Source organism: Ceratotherium simum, chromosome 27, assembly GCF_057802395.1.
Source record: "Ceratotherium simum simum isolate JZ-2026a chromosome 27, ASM5780239v1, whole genome shotgun sequence".
Lineage (NCBI taxonomy): Eukaryota > Metazoa > Chordata > Mammalia > Perissodactyla > Rhinocerotidae > Ceratotherium > Ceratotherium simum.
The window spans coordinates 6,279,775-6,301,899 of NC_141926.1; the positions used below are offsets into that span (position 1 = coordinate 6,279,775).

The window sequence follows — 22,125 nt, forward strand, 5'->3', positions numbered from 1 at the left end:
AATAGAAAAGGGGAAAATTGTATATTATTATTTTAATTATGCAAGTAATGAAGATGTTTCTTAAGGAAAATTTATTATGGCTTATGGAACATCTTGCCATTAACCAAATATTCGCTAAGAGCATAAGTGCAACTCCCGTATACGTGACAAAAAGGATTCAAACAAAACGGACTCGGGTTGTTTCTCTGAGAGATGCAGCAATTTAATGCTGGGACTGCAGAATTCCAGAGTCAATCGTGGTGGTTTAAGGGCAGCTATTGCAGAAATGAAACAATCTTTGCTGAAAAATAACGTTATTACATTTTTGACCTTGGGTCTGATTACATGAAGTCTAAGGCATTCAATTCTGTCTCCTGAATTTTTTCTTTTACATGAACAAATGAAGCATCTTGTCTAAAAGAGATTATTTTAAAAAAATCAGGGCTTAATGCCATGGTAGGCCTCACCTGTGCTCCCAGAAATCCACAGCTAAGCACATGTATGTCATTTTGAGTGGAGAGAACGGGTTTTAATCACTGTCCTGGGGACCAGGACCATCCCCTGGTTAGCTGCTGAGGGCCAAAGAGGGGCTTCTAATGTAAGAGATAGCCAATGCACTGGTCCAGAGCCTGCGGGGGCATCCTTTTCTCTCTGGCTGCCCAGAGACAGGGCCACTTCTGACCTCCAGGGAAGCTTTGGTCATGGGAATGCCCAAGGACGAGAGTCAGAGCATGCCTGGGTATAGGGGGTGGGAGACGAGTCGGGAGCACTTCACATTTAAAACAGAATCATCAGAGAAGGCCCCAGGAGAAGACAGTGTTTGAGCATAAACTTAAAAGAGATGGGAGATGAGCTATGTGTCTGTCTGCAGGGGGAGCACTAAGGCTCAAGGGACCAACTGATGCCAAAGCCAGGGGCGGAAGTGGGTTTATGCCTGGAATGTTCCAGAAACACCAAGGGAGACACAGAAGCTCGGACAGAGTGAGTGAAAGGAGATCTTAGAGGTCCCAGGAGGTCAGATTCCTCATCAATCAGTGTAAGGATGTGGTTTTGTCAAAGTGGGTGTGGGGGATGTGCGGGGGTATCAGAGTAGTGACAATGATCTCTTTCCTTTCATCTGCTGCCGTGCTGAAACCAGAACTTACGAGCTGCTGGAGTCATCCAAGAGAAGTGGTGTGATCTGCCTAATATTTGAAAAGGATCCCAGTGGCCTTGCTGTTGAAAGTAGACTGTGTGGAGGGCAGGAATTGTGGCTGGAGACCTGATAGGAGGCCTGTGTTGTGATGTGGCTTGGAGCAGGGTGACAGCAGTGGAAGACGGACAAGTAGTTGAATTCTGAATCTGTTTGGCTGATGGACTAGATGTGGGTATGAGAGAAAGGAAGAAGTCAAAGATGGTACCCAGGGGCTGGCCCAGTGGTGTAGTGGTTAAGTTCTCACACTCCGCTTCAGCAGCCCGGGGTTCACTGGTTCAGATCCTGGGCGTGGACCTATGTACCGCTCATCAAGCCAAGCTGAGGTGACATCCCATATACAGCAACTAGAAGGATGTACAACTAAGACATACAACTATCTACTGGGGCTTTGGGGAGAAAAAAGGAAAAAAGGAGGAAGATTGGCAACAGATGTTAGCTCAGGGCCAATCTTGCTCAAAAAATAAATTTTAAAAAATAAAATAAAAATAAACCCAGTAGTGGAGGGGCCATTTACTGAGATGGAGCAACTCCAGGAGAGCAAGTCAGGCTGGGATCAACATCAGGACTTTGGGCCTTTCTCTCTGTAGACACAACCACCAATTCCCAGTATTGGCAATGATAAACTTTCTATATATCTTAATTTTGTTTATTTGAGAAATGCTTTCTCTATTGTCAGGGCTTATTCCTTCCATGTTCTCAGCTGCCACCACATGCCCAGCTTTAACTTTGCCTCAGCTCTATGTTAGGTTAATCCTGTGCTCACCACTAGTCCTGTAGCCATAGTTTTTCCAGTGAGGGCTATTCCAAAGTTTTCTTTGTTCACAGTGGCTTGTCTGTTACTTTTTTACACATAAAGTCAGTTTAGCTGGTGGGATATTGGTGGCTCACATTATTTCCTGGGAGGAAACAGGCTGCCTGACTTCCCCTTAGAGGGTACTTAATCATTTTACTGCATGCACCAAAGAGCTGACTTCTAAGTTCAGTAAATTTATAGTCTATGCCTTGATGATATTCATTTGGGGTCAATTTTCCTACAGATGTGGTGTGGCTATTTAATAAGTAGCTTCAAAGCATCTTTGATTTAAGAACATTTTTCTTGAATTATATCTGTAAATATTTGTTCTCTTCTATACTTTTCATTTTCTTCTTCGGGGTCTCCAATTATGACCCCTTAGGACTCCCTTCACCTGTCTTCTGTAGGCATCATTTGCTCTCTGATTTTTTAACTCATTTTAACTCAATTTACTCCCGTTTTAATTTGTTTGATATGTTTTCATGTCTATTCTCTATGTCTTATCCCCCAGCAAAGTCTGTTCTCCTTTGTACCCTCTCCAATATTGCCTGCATTTTGGTAATTTTATTATTCTGCCTTCTTTCTGCAGTTCTGCCAGCTCACATTTCATTCTGTCTTAAGTGGTTGCTTCAGACAAGTGACTGTTTTATTCTTTCATCTAAATCATAGCAACATTCTTCTAGTGAGATTTCAGTCCCTGATTTCTTTCTCCCATTTTTCTTATAGTATCTTTGCTAGACCCTGACTTCGTTTTGAGAACTCACATTTGAAGAAAATTCATATCCCCAGAAAGAGACTGCTTTGTGCAAATATCTGGTTCCTCCTTTAACCCTACTTCTCTGAGACCCACACCTGGTCCAGGGGGCCTCCTGCCCACCCAGCCTGTGCACGTGATGGTCACCAATGTCAATTTTTCCCCTTGGATGTGCCTCCCACTCTCACAATGCATACTTTGCAGAGGATTGCTCAGATTCAAGCCATGGTCCATCCCTCCGTGTCTCTCTGCATGTACGTTTGCTCAACGTACACAGATGGTGGTCCATTTACCTATTTTGTGGTTGAGATTTTAGCTATTTCCTAATTTCATGCAAAATAGAATTTGTATTTTCTATTCTTCTTCCTCCCATTTGTTTTTGTGTGGTTTCCAGGAAGAGAAGAAATGCTGGTTTTATGCTGCCATCTTTAAACCTTAAATCCTATTGTTTATACGCTCAGCTTTATTAAACTTGGACTTTATTTCAGAAAAGTAAGCAAAGTAGAAATCCAGGAGAAGTAGTAGAAATCATCAGTTAAGAGAATGGGCTGAGTTCAAACACCAGACACAACACCCTCTGACCGTGTTACTGCAGGAAAATTACTTAAGCTGCATGAACCACAGCTTCCTCGTACGTGAAGCAGATAAAGTAAGGGGATTAATGTGATGACTTAGTAAGATGATTCACAGAAAGTATTCATTATGGTGCCTAGCGCATAGCAATTAGTCAATACTCATTAGCTGTTATCATCATCATCATCATCGTCATCATCATCATCATTATTGTCATTATCATCAACTCACATGGTTAGCCAGTTGTCCTAAAACTATTTACTGCATAGTCTAACCTTTTCACACTAACTTGAAAAAAATGTGTCTACTGAAGTCTGTTTTTATTCCTCTCTCTGTAACACTGATCTGTCTGTTCTGGCATCAGGACCATGTGCATTAGAGGTTTCTCTCTTCTTGATATATTTTCCTATCTAGTACAACAAGACTCCCTTCATTATTTTTCTTTTTCAAAAATATCCCAGATTTCTCACATGGATTTTTGTTCGCTTGTTGCTTCTAAATGAATGTTAGGATAATTTTATCAAGTTCCAAAAACAATTATTCTGAAAAATTTGGGAGATTGCAGTAAATTTAAAGGTTAACATGGGGAATATATTGAGACTTCCCAGCCAATATCATGGACAGTTGCTCTATTTATCAAGTCTGTTTTTTTATGTCCGTTATAATTTTATTATTTTCTTTTTATATGCTTGTGGTAGTGAGTATTTATGAGCTTTTGCCTACAATTTCTTTGATCTTCTTTGGTTTTCTGGGTGAAGTGTTGCATCTATAGCCAGTGTTTGCTGACACTCTGCAGCTGCCCATGTCTCTGTCTTCTCCCAACCAAGGAGAGGTTTTCCTTAATTTAGAGGATTTCCTATTTTCTTCCACTCTCTAGTACATACAGAGGGCTGCAGTGGAAAGGGAACTGTCCTTTTCCCGCCTGTTTCTCTCTAGACTAGCTTTCTCCCACTCTCTTCCTGTGCCCTTCCTGCTGGTAGCTGTAGCACATTTACACATTTATGTAAGACCAAAGTTTCTCCAAATCCAGTTTTCCTTGGTGGCTCCAGAGAATCCATCGCTATTTGGAGTGCTGATGCAGAAACAGTTTTGCTTATGCTCAGGCATCTCCCACTGTCCCCAAAAGCTTCTGGAGGTTGTCATTTCTGCACCCACAAGATGCAGTCTACCAGAGAGATTGGCTGTCCCTTACCGCCAGGGTCCCAGAAGTGTCCTCTTCTGCTTGGTATCAATGCACCTGGCAAAACCCTCCCCTCTTGTCATGGACTCTTTATAGGGGCCAACAGGCACTTGAATTTTTTGTCTAGAAAGCCATAGAAATAAAACCTGACACTCACAACAGTTCTCAGGATATTTTCACGCAGTGTGATCAGTTTCAGACTGAGAAACAAATGCTGGGCTCAATACCCGGGCAAACTGCTCAGGTGACCTCTCTGGAGCCTCCTCCTACTTGAAGGGCTTGCCCTGGAATGCCTCACCTTGCTCACACCTTCTCTCCCAAGGTCAAAATGACATCCCAGGACCCTCCACTGTCCCTAAGCCCTATGTCTTGGAATGCCATGAAGAACACGAGGCATGGGACAAACCCAAGTCCCTTGAGCAGGTTAATTCTAGGACATATGTTCTACCAACACCAATTCCAAGACCTCCCTGGTAAGATGGCCAAGGGCGCCTCTTCCTCAGCAGTCAAGAGATGACCCACGCCACAGATCACCAGCTTTCCATTCAAAAGATAAGCCTGGATGAGGGCAAGCCATCAAGAGGCAAATACCCCCTTAAATGAGATTGTCCTTTGTTTCTTTTCTAAGAAAGCTGGAGTTTTCATATTGAAATAATTCAGCGGGGGGTCGGGGGAGGTTCGTATGGCCCAGTCAGGATGGTTCTTTGTTCTCTGGTTCCCCAAACTACCTTCCTCAGCTCTGATCCCTTAATCCTGCTTCCTATATCCTTGCAGGTTTCATTCTGCCCCCAACCTAGGGCCTGAGGCTCCCCCTGGTTCAGTGGCCAAAGCATTTAGCCTCATTTCTTTACCTCGTGGCGACTCACACTCTGACTTTGAATGCCAGCTTACAGTCTTTGCTCGGAACAAGTGTCCCCTTCACACCCTTGTTCTGGAAACTAGATCTCTGCCTTGGTAATCTCCTTGGGGCCAGTCATCTGGTCATGGCCCTGCCATGGTCCTGCCCACCCACTGTCCCATCTTGCTGCCTTCCTGTCTATCCAATTACCACCCAGCACTCTAACCATGCCTGCTCCTGGACTCACCACTTGTCCTGCGCTCTGTGTGGGGTAAAATACCCTTTGACCTTCTTCTGTAGGTTTGCTGGACCTACAGCTGTCCTCTTAAGTCTTTTCAGCAAGCCCTGCTCCAAACTCGTGCACCAGGCTCGTCCAGGCTCTCAGTCCCACTTGTTATCCAGTGTTCCTTGTCCCCACTGAGCAAGAATAACAAACTCATTCCTCAGGAAAACACCATCCTCTCCATAAGGATAAAAGGGACTGTGTTTTGGATTCCTTGGTGAGGAGAAGGAATAGCTTACAGCCTTATCATCTGGGTGCAACCCAGGGAACATAAAGAGATCTCCTCTCCACTATTCTCTTCTAGTTCAAATCAATTGTACTCCACTCTGATAAGGGGACTCTCTGAATGTACTCATTGACCAACTTCTTCTGGTCCCCGCATGTGGGCAGTTACACTCACTCACATTCATGCAATCTTTTGTTTCTTTTGGTGTAAACAACAATCTAAATAGTATGTAAATATATTATTCTTCCCATTTCATATATGGTGAAATTAAGGATGCAGAGAGAATAAGCTACTTGCTCAAGGGCAGATTTATAAGTTTCAGAGATAGTATTAGAACCCAATTCTTCAGACACTTAGCCAAGCGCTCTCCTACACACCAGCAAAGACTGAAGAGTGGAAGAAAAGATGAAACAATTACCACCTTTGCTGCTGCCTTCAAAGTGGGCTCACTTGGTGACACTCGGCTATTCTTTTTCCACTATTTCCACTCTCAGTCCTTGAGAACACTGCTAGGCATATCTTTTCAATAAATAAGAAAGGCCACACAGTATTAACATACCCAGGAATTCAGTACGTGCCTTACATAATGTAACATTTTCCCTTTGTGTAATGGAGTACTAAAACTATCCCCACTTGACCCCAGCTATCCATGGAAAATTGAAAGTTTTTTAATTAATGACTTCTGGTTGCTACAGTGTATCTTTTAGCTAATTACCCAAAGTGCTTGCCTTATGCCAACAAGATTACAGAATTTTGGATGTTGTATGCACTATGTTAAATTTTGCTCTTTACAATGATGATGAATGTAAAGTAGATGACCAATAATTCTATCAAACCATGGCAGAGTCCACTTCCCTCAATATAACAAGTGCTCACCCTTGGGACTGTTGTCCTTATAGTAGATGAATTGGTTAACTATTATTCTGTTTAGCAAGAAGGATCAGATTTATAAATGGTGTAACCATTCAAGTTAGGTTCATTTCCTAGTGAAAAAAAGATTTAATGTTTTTCAAATGCACTTATACTTTATTTTTGTCTTCATTAGGACTTTTTAGTAATGAAGAGGCTTCTCTGGGTCCAGAGAGGAATTAATAGATAATCCTTTTCAGCTACTTAATTGAGACAGCTTAGCAATGTAATTCTTTTGTATAAATGTGTCAAATATTACACACATTTTTCTGGTGAAAATTCTTTGAGGAAAGGAAAACATATGTGTTTTGACATAAATAATCCCGTAACCTTCTCATATTCTAGCAGCATTTCATTAGATATTTAGGGTTTTGTTACACAGTTTTATGTAATTTGTAAATCCTATAGCATTTTCAGATTTCCTGGTTTGCTGCCTTAAGGGTATATTTTTTAAATCTTACATTTGGCTGAATTTTCAAGTTGTGTGTATTAGACTAGATCTGGCTCCCAATTTGCAGTTAATGTTGAGAAAAGCATCAAAAGGCTTTTACATATTCTCACATTGGGGACCAAATCTAAGCACTTAAATAAAAATTAAAGGCTTTTTCTCTGATCTTTAGGTTCCAATAATATCCTGTATTCTTATCCTAAAGAACATGTTATCCATAAGAAAGAACTGTATAATTTTTAACCAAATCCTTAAAAAGTACAATGAACTCTTCTAGAAGGAAAAATATATGATCATCTCACTAGATGATGAAAAGGTAGCTGATAATACTCAACATCCAATCCTGATCAAAACAACAAGAAAAGAAAAAGTTTTGTAAAATAGGTATATAGAAACACTTTTTAAGACCCAAAGTGCTTTGGCAAATGAAGAAGAAGAAGACAAAAAGTCCAGCAGATACATGGGCAAAGGATATGGACAGACTGTTCACCAAAGAAGAAGTACAAATTGCCAATACATTCATGAAAAGATGCTCACATTTATCTATAAGCAGAAACAATGAAAAAATACAAAAAATAGTAAAATAATGCAAATTAAAACAATTAAATGTATACTGCATTGATGAAGATCAAAAAGATTAATAGTGTACATGTGTGAGGAAAAACGCCCAGCCAGCACTGATGGAGATAAAATTGGCACATCTTTTAGTAAGCAATTTATCAAAATATTTTAGCATTTAAACTTGCAGAATTACACTTCAAGGATTAACCCAAGAGATGGCCTACCCCTGTATTGTCCTCTCTATTGATGGATTGATTGATAAGTGGAGAGGTTCATTGCAGCATGGTCCTTATTCTTGTGGAAAAGGAAAGACTGAAAGTCAACTAATCATAAAATGATTAAATAATTATAAACAGAAATTAAAAAAAAATAAACAGCAATATTGTGTGCTTACTATATGCCATACACCAGTTTAAGAACTTCAATGGCTACATCACTCCATGAAGGAGGTTCTATTATTACCTCCATTTTACAGATGAGGTAACTAAGCAACTCAAAATTTACCTAATTACCTAGTTTCTCACAGTGTATTGGTGATCAGTTGCTGTGTAACAAATTACCTCAAAACTTAGTGGCTTAAAATAACACACATTTATTATCTCTGTGTGTCTGGAGTTTGGATATGGTTAGCTGAGTCCTCTGGCTCAGAGTCTCTGCTGACACTGCAGTCAAGGTGTCGGCTAGGGAGGCAGTCTATCAAGGCTCAACTGAGGAAGAGTCTTCTCCCAAGCTCACTCACGTGGGTGTTGGCAGGATTCAGGGCCTCACAGACTGTTGGTTGGCGGACACTCTCACGGGAGACTCTCCATAGTGCAGCTCACAGTATGGCAGCTCGCATTCCCAGAATGAGGGCTCTGACCTCAGAGAGGGAGGGATGGAGAGAGTAGCCATAATCTTTCATAACCATTGCTACTTTCCCAGTATCTGCCACACAGTGGGTTCTCAGTAATTGAACAATAAATCCCATTTGTGTAAAAACAGAACACATTTTTATATGTGCTTATAAAACATTAGGAAGGCTATAGTCTCTCCAGATAATGGGATTGGGATCTTGAGGAGAAATAGAGGGCATTTACTATTTTACAGTTGGAATTTTTGACCAAATATCCACAGATCTTTGATCTGGAACTCACATGTTTTAAACCCCAGTAGGTAAACTAATAGATAGCTTTCATTAATTATTCAAAATCAATCACTCTTTTACTGATATGTTCAGTATTCCTGAAACATATGTTAAAATCTTCTGTGAAATTTCACATGAGTTAAGTTTTAATTGACCTATACTACCCATGTTTCTGTTATAATTTTGCATTTTATATATTTTGATAATTTCTCTAACTCTTCCGAAGGAGTGAACAGATTTAGGGATAAAATGGTTTTGTTCATTTAGTCTCTGTTTATAAAATATTCAGTGGCTGATACTTAGGAAAGCAACATATTGAATTTATAACAAAATACTATTACATTTCTAAAACTTTTTCATCCTTGATTTTCAATTCTTTATGAGATAAATTTTTAAATTTTTTTCTGCTTAGAATTATGTTATGATATTTCATATCTTAGATATGTGAGAAAGAAGTGATCCAAGTGTGTGAATATTGTTAGTATATGCCCCCCTTTCCAACTTTACTATTATCTCTCATCTATATACTTCTCACATACCTTTACACCAGATGTCAGCCAACTATGGGCCACAAGTCAAATCCTGCCCACAACGGGTTTTTGCAAATAAATGTTATTGGAACACAATCATGCTGTTTTGTTTATATATTTTCTATGGCTACTTTTGTTCTTCAATAGCAGAAATAGGTAGTTGTGACAAACAATATGGCCTGCAAAACCTAAAATATTCACTATTTGTCCCTTTATAGAAAAAGATTTCCAACCACTGTCTGAAAATACTGAGAATTTTTATCCGTGGACATGGTATAATGCTCCGTTTATTTAGGTCTTTAACTGTTAGCAATAACTTCAGTAGTTACTAATGGGTCAGTCTTGCATGTATTTCGTTAAATTTATCTCTAAATATTTCGTGTTTTGATGCAAATGTATTGTTTCCTAAATTTCAATTTCCAATCACTTGTTACTAATATACATAAAGAAAATTAACTTTGAATTATGTATATTGATGTATCCTGTGACTTTACTAAACTCCTTTATTATTCTAGCAAATTTTGGTAGACTCTTTGATTATCTATGTAAAATCCCATGTCATCTATGAATGAAGACAGTTATAGTCTTCGTTTCTAATACATGTGCATTTTATTTCATTTTCTTGTTTTATTGCTCTTGCTAGAATCTCCAGAAATATGTTGAATAAAGAGTGAGAGCAGACATCCTTGTCTTTTTCTTGATCTTTGCTGGAAAATAATTAAATGTTTCACAATTAAGTATGATGTTAGCTATGATTTTTTTGTATTAGCCTTTTATCAGATTATTCCATTCTATTGCTAGTTCACTGTGAGATTTTTATCAGGATGTTGAATTCTGTAATTTATTTTCTTTTTTTTTTTTTGTATCTATTTAAGTAATCATATTATGTTTCTTTTTTGGTCTGTTGATATGGTAAATTTCATTGACTAATTTTTGAATTTAAACTAACTTTGCATTCCTGGAGTAAATCTCACTTGGTCATGATATACTATTGTTTTTATATGCTGATAAACCTGATTTGGTAATGTTTGGTTAAGGATTTTTATGTCTATGCTCATTACGGATACTGGTCTGCAGTTCTCTTTTCTTGATTTTGGTATCAAGATGATACTGACCTCATAAAATCAGTTGTAAAGTGCTCCCTCTTCTTGCATTTTCTGAAAAAATGTGTGTAAAACTGATATTATTCTTCTGTAAGTGTTAGATAGTATTCACGATTGAAGCTGTCTAGGCTTTGAGCGTTCTTTGTAGAAGGTTTTTAACTAAAAATTAAATTTATATATAGATATAGGAATATTAATGTTATCTAATTTTTCTTGAGTGATCTTTGATAGTTTGTGTATTTCAAGGAATTTATTCTATTTAGTCTAAATTGTCAGATTTATTGGCATGAAGTTTTTCCTAATATTTTCCTATTATCATTTCAATTCAAGTAAGGGCTGTAGTGATGGCCTCTTTCACTATAGTTCCTTATGAATTGTGTTTTCTCTCTTCTTGATCAGTCAGGCTGGAAGTTTATTTATTGCATTGTTTTTGTCAAAGAACAGGCTTTTGGTGTTAATGATTTTCTGTATTGTTTTTCTGTTTTGTATTTCATTGATTTCAGTTTTCCTCTGTATTATTTCCTCCCTTCTCCTTTCCTTGGGGTTTATTTGCTCTTCTTGTAATATCTTCTTAAGATGGATGCTTAGATCATTGATTTGTGATCTTTTTCCTTTTTTAATACAAACATTTAGTGCTACAAACTTCCATTAGGTATTGCTTTTAGTTGCATCCCACAATTTTGATACATTGTTTTTACATTCTTATTCAACTGAAAATATATATATTTTTTCTAATTATTGTTGTGATTTCTTCTTTGACTCATGAGTTATTTAGAGTGTGTAGTTTGGTTTTCAAATATTTGGAGTTTTTCCAGATATATTTCTGTTATTGATTTCAATTTTATTTTTGCGGTGGAAATAGAACATAATTTGTATTATTTTTATCTTATAACATCTACTGAAATTTGTATTGTGGTCCACAATATTGTCTCTTTTGACAACTGTTCCATGTGTACTCAAAACCGTTTGGTATTCTGCTATTGTAGGGTGTAGAGTTCTATAAATGTCAGTTAAGTCAAATTGATTGATAGTGGTATTAAAGTCTCCTATATTTCAAATATTATTTCTTCTGCCCCTTTCTTTTTTTCTTCTCCTTTTGAGACTGTAATTACTCAATGTTAGAATATTTGATATTGTTCCAGGGCTGCAGGACGATCTATCCTCTATTTTTCACTCTTTTGCACTTTTTATTTTACTTTGGATAATTGCTATTGACCTAGCTTCAAGTTCACTGATTGTTTCCTCTGCTGTGTCCAATCTGCTAATTAGCCTGTTAAAGGAATTCTTCTTATCTAATATTGTGTTTGTTGTTTCTACAATTTTATTTGTCTCTCTCCTCTGTACAATTTTAATATTCTTTCTGAATCCCTCACCTGTTTATGGATATTAATCCTAGTTTTTGTAACGTCCTGTCTGATAGTCCTGTATCAAAGTTCTGTTGATGATTTTTTCTCTGGTCCTTTTTTCTTGCTTTTTTCATGTCTCATAATATCTTATTGAATTCTGGCCATGGTGCACAAAAGAAGAGTAGAGATTGAGGTAGGTTATACTTATTTCCAGTTCTTTACCTCTTACCTGCTTTTACGACCAGGACCTTGTCCTTTCATCCTATGCCAAAGATGAAATTGTTTATATATCCCATATCTCCTTATAGGGCTTTTAATTCTTTACATCTAGGTTTACCTAGTTGCCTGTGACTTCAACTTTCTAATTCATTCAAAGAAAAATATGATTTTGTAGATTAACAGTCTCTTTTTTTGTTGTTAGAATGGAAGTTACGTTCTTTTGTATCTTTCTCCATCCGTAGCAGAAGTGGAACTCTATTATTTTTAATTCAAGTTTTCGTATCTCCTCTCTAGCAGTTCTCTTTTGACAGAAACCACATGTTGTAGGGATTCTGCTTGCTCTTCTTATTCAGTGAGAAAGATCCCCTTAGATACACTATTAATTTCCTTTGTCTCTTTGGTGGGGCTGATATACCTAAAGTAGAAAAAAGGGAAGGGAAGGCACAGCCACAGTCTCTGCCACTGTGAGCTCAGGGGTACCAATAGGTAAATGGTCAGTTTGGTGTAGAGATGGCAGGAGGAAGTGTCTCCTCCTCTCATGTCCCCAGATGCAAAGTCTGAAGTTTCTTGCATGAGGAGGATGGTGACAGCCCACCTGTTCAGCTCTCGTGTAGGTTCAGGGGCCATGGAGACCAGCAGCTCTTCTCTAGAACACACTCTTGGCCTATGCTTTGGGCTTTCTCTGGGAAGATGGAATTGGTCCTCACCCCTGGGCCCTATCCCCAAATTCTCAGACTTGGGTCAGAGAAGAGAGAAGCCCTATCAGCCTTTCAAGTCTTGGATCACACCCTCCCAGTCCCACCCCATGTCCCCAGAAGAAGGGCAAGCAGCATAGCAGGTTAATCCAAACCATCATCTTCCCAGAAATCTCCTGAGACCTTAATCCTCTGTTTTATAATTTCTAAAAGATTTTTTTTCAAAATAGTTTCATATGGATCTCCCATATGAATCATATCACATCTATGATCGTAGCATATCACAACTGTGCCATTATTTCCTTGGACTCAAGCATTCTGAGAAGAGTGGTGTTTTAATTCTGTGCTGTCTCAGTGCAATGATTGGACTTATTTAAATAACATTAAATGATATTAACAGTGCATGTGTTTCTAGACTGGAATATGAGCACACTTAGGAGAGAAATCCACAATGCCTGTCTTCTCTTTGTAGACTCAAATGTGTGCAGCGAGTGAGGTCTTCAAATGCCGTGTCCCTGGAGCTCTCCTCATTTGCATTCATATTAAGCCCCTGGGAACACAAGGAATTTATTTAGTACCATGAGAGTTGTCTACTTCTGTAGTGGCTCTCTTGTGATGTCTTTGAATAATTTATCAGCTACATAACACTCATCAAATTTGGCTTTTTATGTAGAAACTATCTGTAAGGTCTCTTACTCTTGATCTCACAGTTTGAAATAATGTCATTTTAAATAAATGTGTTTCTCTCCAAACAAGAATATCAATGTTGGAAGAAAGAAAAGATATATTGGTGTCTCCCATGACTGTGCCCTGTGATATACGTTAAATGTCCATCACTTCTCTTTATTAGTCTGGGTGACCTTGAGCTCATTGTCTCCCTGTATTTATTCATGTTTGCATCGTTGTTGCTCTTTTTGTTCTGTTCCAGGTGCTGGGGTTCCCCAGTTCCAACCAATTGCCCTGAATGGCCGAATTCAGGTCCTCAGCAACGGGTCTTTGTTGATCAAGCACGTGGTGGAAGAAGACAGCGGCTACTACCTCTGCAAGGTCAGCAACGATGTGGGCGCGGACGTCAGCAAGTCCATGTACCTCACGGTGAAAAGTAAGGAAGAAGAATGCTTCGTTTTACTAAATAGGTCTTTGGGGCTTAAATTTTCAGTGGTCTCCGTACACATTTGTTTACAAACAAAACACAACAAAAACAAAACGTTGGTTTGCTACAGATGGGGTTTGACGTTTTGCTGTCCTAAAAACACAATGAAGAAGATGGTAAAAATCCAGCCAATTGTCAACAGCATGCCCATGTCCCCTTGTGTCTGGGGCATGGAGCCACGTGTTTCCCTCCCTTTGGTTCCTGTGACCATTGGTACAGGCTCTGGGAAACCTAGCAGATGAGTGGCTTTCTGCCTTTCACATCTGCATTTCTATCCTGTTGATTTTATTGTGGAAAAGCCCAATATATGGCCTCAGGTATGTTCTTTTCAGAGATTTTTTCATGCATTTTATTATTTGCAAGCTGGCTTATCCATAGATTTCCTTTATAAGATCCTTATGAAATCAAGCAACCAAAAACCTCATTACCAAAACACACAACTACAAGATAAAAATGTGTAGCCCTGTGCTTAGTGTCCATGTTGCTGACCCATTCTGTAGGAAAGGGCACCTTATAATGAAATTGTTTTCATACTTTGCTAACTAAACTACCAAAGAAAGGACATAAAGAGGACCGACTTTTACTGAGTGCTGCTTATTAGCAAATATTTGTCCATCTGGTTTACAGGGAATGGCTAATATCTTTCTCCATTTATATAATTTTCTATTGGATAACTTGTGATTTCTTCGTGACTACAAGGCTTTGGTCAGGCTTCCTTTTTTTAGTTTTAATTGTGCTATTGGTGGATTGGAAAGGATCTCTACCATATTATTTATCAGGGGGATTGGATTTAAAAGTGAATTTCAGTGGTGTGTGTGTATGTATGAGATATTTAAAGGTTACACAAAGACTGGTATCCATCGTATTTCACTAAGAACTTATTCTAGTTAGTCCATAATTTCCAACAGAACATTGAAAATATCAAACTATTTCTTTGCTATACTTTTATATCATGGAAAAAATATAGTTCTGAAATAGGGTTGCTTTGAAATATGTTTTGCATATATCCCATATATAATTTTAACTTCTAAATTTTATACTTTGGAGGGACTGATTTGCAAGAATCTGAATACAAATTATCCTATCACTGAAATCCAAAGTTGAAATGGTAATTTTAAAAAATAATAAATTTATGAAATATTAATTAAACCCAAAGCTGAGGATCAGTGGGGACCAATGTTGATCCATCTTTCCCCAATGAAAGGAATATATTTTGCAATTTCTTTGATATATTTTAAATGTAAGAAATGTTTTTGTATTCCACAAATTTATATCTAGGCTCTAATAGATATAAGGCCCTATTAAGGATGTAAACACCATCAACTATGGACCTTACCCTCATGAATGAAAGAGTGAATGTTTTGGAAAAGGAGATAACAAGCAAGACTATAGAGCCTACTAATTATAATGCAAGATGAAGAGTGACGTGCACCATAGATGTGCCTTTCAAAGGAGGACATAACTGTCAGCTTGAGGGGATTAAGGAAAGCATCACGGAAAAAAATATAAAAGAGTGGGTATAATTTAAAAATGCAGAAATTCAAGATTTTCCTCACAGCTCCCCTCTCTGTCCCTTTGGTGCTGGTAGTGGGCATGGAACGACAAAGAAGAGGTCCCCCTGCCCTTAGTGAGCTTTCTCTCTCAAGGGACAATCAGGCCTGCGTGTGTACAACTCCTGTCCAGCAGAACGCACTAGTGTTAGAAGAGACAGCAGAACGCTGAGAGTGCACAGACGAGGGTACGGTTCGCAGTTGCTTGTAGAATCAGTGACTACAGGATGAAAACCTGTAGCTTTCGAGTAGAGTCCTGAAGGATGCAGCAGATTTCAGAAGGGAGAATTGTTGCTGGTAAATAGAAGCACCCAAGGGAGAGGGGACAGAGAGAGCAGAGATAAGAAATCAAAAGACCCAAGACAAGACGTAGCTATGTGTGAAGGTCGTACAGTGCGTGGAGGGGATAGAGAGGGAAACCTTTACAGTGAGCGTATGTCTAAGAAAAACGGTTCTTAGAACTGGCCAGTTTTAGATTCTCTCAAACCATGCAAACTATTAGTAGAGAGGCGCACTTAAATAACAGGTAATTTTACCAGTTCCTGATAACCCTTGGGTGGCTTTATAAATTATTTCAGCTTCAAGTGTTTGGTATTTTTAATCCTTTAAAATCATAATATTTAAATTTTGAAAGCCAAGAAATGATTTAAGAAAGAGATATAGAAGCATGAAGACAGAAGATGTTCAGTGACTATAACCATTGTTCAAACAATACTATTTAAAAAAAACAAAAAACCAACAAACACAAGATGACTTTGGCTTCCTCGTTGTGTGTTTCACCACACTATTAGGTGTGTACAAGCTGACACACTGAGGCAGCTCACACTGCAATGGAAGATCTGCCATTTGGCGTGCTGCTATTTTACCAGGAAAATAGGGAGGAAATGGAAGCGGAGAGGGCAGTGCTGGTCTGGCAGGGGCAGAGCTGGCACCCTGGCTGCTGCTGTACTGCCCACTGGCAGCTGCCCAAGCAGATTTTATGTCCATGTAAGTGGTAATGGGATTATACCTGACACCACAGTGAGGGAGGTTCTGGGCTCTTCTTGTCTGACGTTAACCAGACTTACATCAGGCACAATTTCTGTAATGCTTTATTGTTATTTCTGGAGATAATAGAGGGGATACATTGAAATGCAGACGCACATCCACACACACATGTGCACATATAGTGTGCACCTCCAAACCCAAATGCTTTCCAGCTAGTAAGAAGAAGAGAAAAGACTATCATCTCACTACCCTTTATTTTAATCTCTTAATATGGTCCTAACAATGACATGTACACACACTCACACTCATGTGCACACACACACACGACCCTCATTCCACACAAACACAGTAAAACCATCACCAATGAGCTAGAGCTACCTCTTCAAAACCCAAGAAGACAAGAATGACAGCCAAACACGGCCACACGCCAACCACTGGGGAAAACATTTCATAGAATCCCTAAAAAAGGGACAAAGCCTCCTGCCCTTTTCCCCAAAGAGTTGATTACAATCTTTAATGTACTAAAGAATTTCTCAATATTGCTGAAATTTATTACATAAAAATGGTAACAAGCCTTCTTTGGAGTGGTAACCACTATTTTGACAAGCTTCAAGCCGTAGCCCCCAAAGGAAAATCCTGTTAGGAAAAAAAAATCTTACATTCCAAAGTCAAAATGAGGGAAATACTCAAAGACAATATGAGATGGACTTGGAGAGGAGTGAAGAAGCCTGATGTAATCAGTGGAGGAGCCCATGGGATAGTGAAAAGACCACTGCAATTGCACCCCAAAGCCCTGGAACAAAAAAACATAGTTCCAAAAACTGCTGAATCTCTCAAGTGGATGAGCCATCCTTAATGTTTCTCCCAGATACCAAAATTGCATCCTCCTCCCTCCCTTTATTCTAAATACGTGATTTTGGACAAATTGCTTTACCTCTCCAAGCCTGTAAAATAGGAAGTATTATGCCTTCATCACAGGGTTACCATGAAAATTAAATGGGATAACTTATGTGAAAATACATTGTAAAATATAAAGCACTCCATCTGTGTATTCCACCACATACAAATAGTAAGTGACCTTGTTGGTTGGAGAGAAAGAAAACATATATACTATACTGGGCACAGGAGCATTTCCAGAAAATCACTCTGAAGAAGAAAATGAAAATATTATACGATAGGAAGAAGGAAGAGGAAACACAGCTTTCAAGATCCACGGGGAGGTGTTTTCACATCCATGTAATGCTGATCTGTAGGAGAGGTGCCTCCGAAAACTCTCGTGGCCAGTGTCTTTTCTCTAATCCTGGTTGTTTAAGAATAGTCAATAAAGTGTGTGGGGATTTCAAACAGAAACAAAAAATTTGATAGAAAGGAAATTGCCTTGCTCTGAGTAAAAATAGTAAGTATTCTCCCTTTTTTGCAAGTCACTAAAAACAAAAATAATAATAATAAAAAAAAAACAGGCTGCAAATATTTCTAAATTCTTTAGGGGAGAACTTTCTGCCTGATCAGATGTTAAGAAATGAAGGCATCTTCTCAGAGGAGAATTCTGGAAGCCCAGGATGGCTGGTGCTGCGTTTTATGCACGTTTTAAAGACCCACACTCTACCAACAGGGCCTGCTTTTGGGGGCCCCTTAGGGGTGCTGGGAACTCTACACTGGCTGAGTCTTCTGTCTGAGAAGTTTTCTTGCCATAACTCCAATTCTTTCAAAACCCACTACTCCAATAATAGAGCAATTTAGCAATGAATACCCTCCCACACACTTTTTTGGAATCAGACATGAGGAGGCTATGGGCAGAGAAGAGATCAGGCAGTCGAGTTTGGAATGAATGGTCATGGAAAACAACCAATGACATAGAAAAATAATCAAAGCAAATCCTTCCAGCCTTGTTGGTATCTTTGCTTCTGATTCTACATTATCATCTCAATTCTAATTTATCTTTTACCAAAAATCATCCCAGGAATAGGGACACAAAGCATCAGATAATGTTAAGGAGCTTTGGCAGAAAAGACAGAGGGACTGCACTCTGCTTTCAAGCAAATTTGGCCTCTGGTGACAACATCGAACGTCTCATCCCAGGCCCATCAGGGGTTGCAGAAGCCTCTCCGCCTATACTAGGGACCGTTTGGGATCTGGAAACATGGTCTTTTGTGGGAAGAAAATAGTTGCAAAAACTACTGGATCTCTCAAGTAGATGAGCCATCCCTAATGGTTTTACCAGATGCCAAATTGCATCCTCCTGCCTCCCAACTTTCTGCCCCTGGCTGATCTAAGCCTGCATGTTTCCAGGAATGCTGGTTTCTGTATGGATCTGGGGCCCATGATGCATGAGAAGCTCTTCTTTTTTTGGCCGCTCTGCATAGGTCTTTTCTGATCCCCCCATGCAGTGTAACAGAGCATCCCTTATCAAACAGGGCAGATGCTTCCCTGGAGAGTCACTTACTCTTGGGGGCTAATGAAACTCCCCTGGCTCCCACCCCACAGGCCCCAGTGCAGCCTCGGCCCTGAGGCCTTCTTCCATCAGGCTTGGCCCGGCAGGTCCCTGGGTGCCACGCCCATCTCGCTTTGCCAGAATGCAGGTACGCATACCTGTTCACTGTGTGTGCACCCACCAACTCAAGTTGGCTTTGATCAGACAATCCCCAGGGCCTCGGCCATTTCTGGACAGACCTCGATAATGTGATCTGACCTCAGGCCACTCTCAAGTCCTGCCATTGCCAGGGTGGATACATTGGGTGTGGCATACAATAATCCGTTCTCTCCCCACCAGAGAATCCATATCTGCCCTGGATATTCCTTTCAACCTCCATTACTTTCTGCCCTCACCCACTGCTCCTAGGACTCACAGGTCTTTACCCTAACACCTAGTTATCTAAATAGAAATCTCCTTCTCTACTCCTTGCAATTGCTCTGTGATACTCCTAGAAGAAGAAAGGAGCACAGCCCCAAGCTGACCCCACGTGAAGCTGTGATGGCCTCAATCAATCCCCCAGAATGTTCCTGGACTCCTCATGGTTGCTCTGACAGCCCGCCCTTTACTTTAGAACAGGAGTAAAGGCTGGTTTTTTTTTTTCCTTTGTTTTACTCTCTCAGAGAAAGGGGGAGTCAAGTTTGAACGCATAACATTACTAAATTACAATTTTTTTGTTCTTTAAATTGCCAAGTAGCTTGTGTGTGTCTCACTCTAAGGCTGTTTTCCCTATGTTACTCTAATTCGGGGAGCTTCTAAACCAAACCTTCTGAACCTTGGCTCATGGGCCCCCGTGTGCTATGGATGACCCTGGGAAGGTTCTGGGACCCCTTGAAATCATATGCAAAAATATATGTATTTTTCTGGGAAGAAACACTGTAGACTTCATGATGTCCTCAAAGAGATCCACGATGCAAAGGTCGAGAAGTACTGTTATAGAAAATCACACTGTGGGTGGCCTGAAATGAAGAGGACATCTTGTGCTTTTCATGCAGCATATCTCAGGTCGTTGGACTGGAAGCAGCCAAGCACACAATGATATGGTCATAAGGGGCCAAGGAGGAATCAGCAGCCATGAATCAGGCGGCGACTAGGTTTTATTGAAAACTAGGTTTTGATATCTCATTATCTTTGCTTCGTGTCCACACTCTTATTGCAGCCGTAGGGGCATGTGTGTGACGTAAATGAGTCAAAGTGATGTAACTCTGTGGTTAACAGTGGGTCTCCAGACTCTCACTGCCTGGGATCCATCCCTTCCTGGCCATGTCACCTGGGGCAAGTGACTTAGCCTCTCTCCGAGCCTCCATAAAACAGAGATGGTGAAAATACCTCTCTCTTGAGGTTGCCTTGAGGCTGACATGAGCCATCACATTTAATCACTTAGCAAGATGCCCAGCATATGGCAGGTGCAGACTAATAGCTGCTACCTTTGAGGTTGAGGTTGTTACTGCTGTTGTGATTGTTATCATCATTCCTGAATTAGTCTAAGATTCCCCGCCCTGAACAAGACAAATTAGTGCCTGTAATAGGGTATGAGGTGTCCCTGATTCAAAAACATAGTTTTTTTTAATTGTTCTATGCCTTTATTAGCTAATATTAATACAGCAGAGGGGACAAAAAGCTCACAAACATTCTACACAGTTTCACAAGATGCATTGCAGGAAAGAAAATGACTAAGAAGGATCAGGAGTATCCTAGGGTATGGGGGATACATTCCTGGTGGAGGGCGTCTTACTTCTGGAGGGGGCATGCCTATGTGCATCCCTTGAGGAAAAGGAAGCCCAATTGGTGGGCCCATGGGTGGTCTCATACCAGGTGGAGGAGCCATAATGCCTGGAAGTAGGGTTGCTCAGCTCACAGGTGCGGGTGGAGTCCCCGTCCTGATGAGTACTGTGTTGGGGCTCCAGCAATGCTGGCAGGAGCAGCAACTACAGCAGCTGCCGCAGTGCCTCTTCCCTGTGGAGTCATCGTCTGATGGGATGCCCCCCTAACCCCTCAGGCAGTGCCAAGAGTTTCATAATTTAGAGTCCACCAGCTCCCAACCCAATTTATCCTACACAAATGCACACACTCATATCCCTCACCCTGCCCCTCCGAAGTCCACTTGTCAAAAATATTTGCAGCTTTTATGGGAATGTCTGGGTGCAGAAATAGAGGATGGGAAGAAGCATGGAAAGGTAAGTGCAGTGTTTGGAGCAACTCTCAGCTTGTGGAAGACCCTCAATGGCTGTCATGCCAATGGTGGATGGTGGGTCCTTCCAGGTAGAGTGTCCTGTGCTTTACCTAAACATTTGCATTTAACTTCTTAAGGAAGCCTGAAATTCTACCAGCTAAAGATGCTTTGGGATTAATAAGGAATTTGCAAAATAGGAAGGCTAATACGGCAGCTGCAATTTGTTACTGACTGCAATTTCAATTTCGCTCCTCCTTCGGTGTTAAGTGTTGAATTGTGTGCCCCCAAAATTCGTATGTTGAAGTCCTAACCTCCAGTATCTCAGAATGTAACCTTATTTGGAAATAGGGTCCTTGCAGATGAAATTAGTGAAGATGAGGTCACACTGGAGTAGGGTGGCCCTTAATCCAATATGACTAGTGTCCTTATAAAAAGGGAAAATTTAGACACAGACACAGAGGGAATATGGCCATGTGAAGACAGAGATAGAGATTGGAGTTATGCTGCCACAAGCCAAGGGAAGCTGGAAGAGGCAAGGAAGGATGCTCCCCTAGACTTGGGAAGGAGCATGGCACTGCCGACACCTTGATTTCAGACTTCTGGCCTCCAAAACTGTGATAGAATAAATTTCTGTTGTTTTGAGCCACCCAGTTTGTGGTACTTTGTTATGGCGGCCTAGAACACTAATGCAGTCAATGATAACAGAGATCTTTGCAGAGTCTTGTGTTTCAAGGAAGCTCATCCCAAGCTATTTCACCTGCTCCAGCAGGTAAAGCCTAATCTGTATAAATCGGTGGATGTGAACTGTAGCCTGAACCAACCAAGGGCAGCCTTTTCCCTTTGAATGTAATTAGTTTAAGATAGGCATGCGACGGTTTTGGCCAATGAGATGTGAGAAGAAATCTTCTGTGATATATCTGTAAAAGATTTCCTATTCCTTAATAGGAGACTCTGGAAGAGATTCTCATCTCTTTTAATTCTTGACCCTATCTGGAGGTGATACTTTGATCCATGGCAGCCATTTTGGTGTCATCCTG

General features: G+C 40.0%; 1 protein-coding gene across 4 annotated transcripts in view; it reads left to right on the forward strand.

The window, feature by feature from the left end:
- The window catches only part of DSCAM (DS cell adhesion molecule), a 724,602-nt gene that overhangs the window by 493,107 nt on the left and 209,370 nt on the right, over positions 1-22,125 (forward strand). For all 4 annotated transcript variants that reach the window (XM_087418066.1, XM_087418068.1, XM_087418065.1 and 1 more), the window contains one exon: positions 13,684-13,857. In XM_087418066.1, the coding sequence (XP_087274192.1) occupies positions 13,684-13,857 (174 nt within the window). The remainder of the gene's footprint in view (positions 1-13,683; positions 13,858-22,125) is intronic.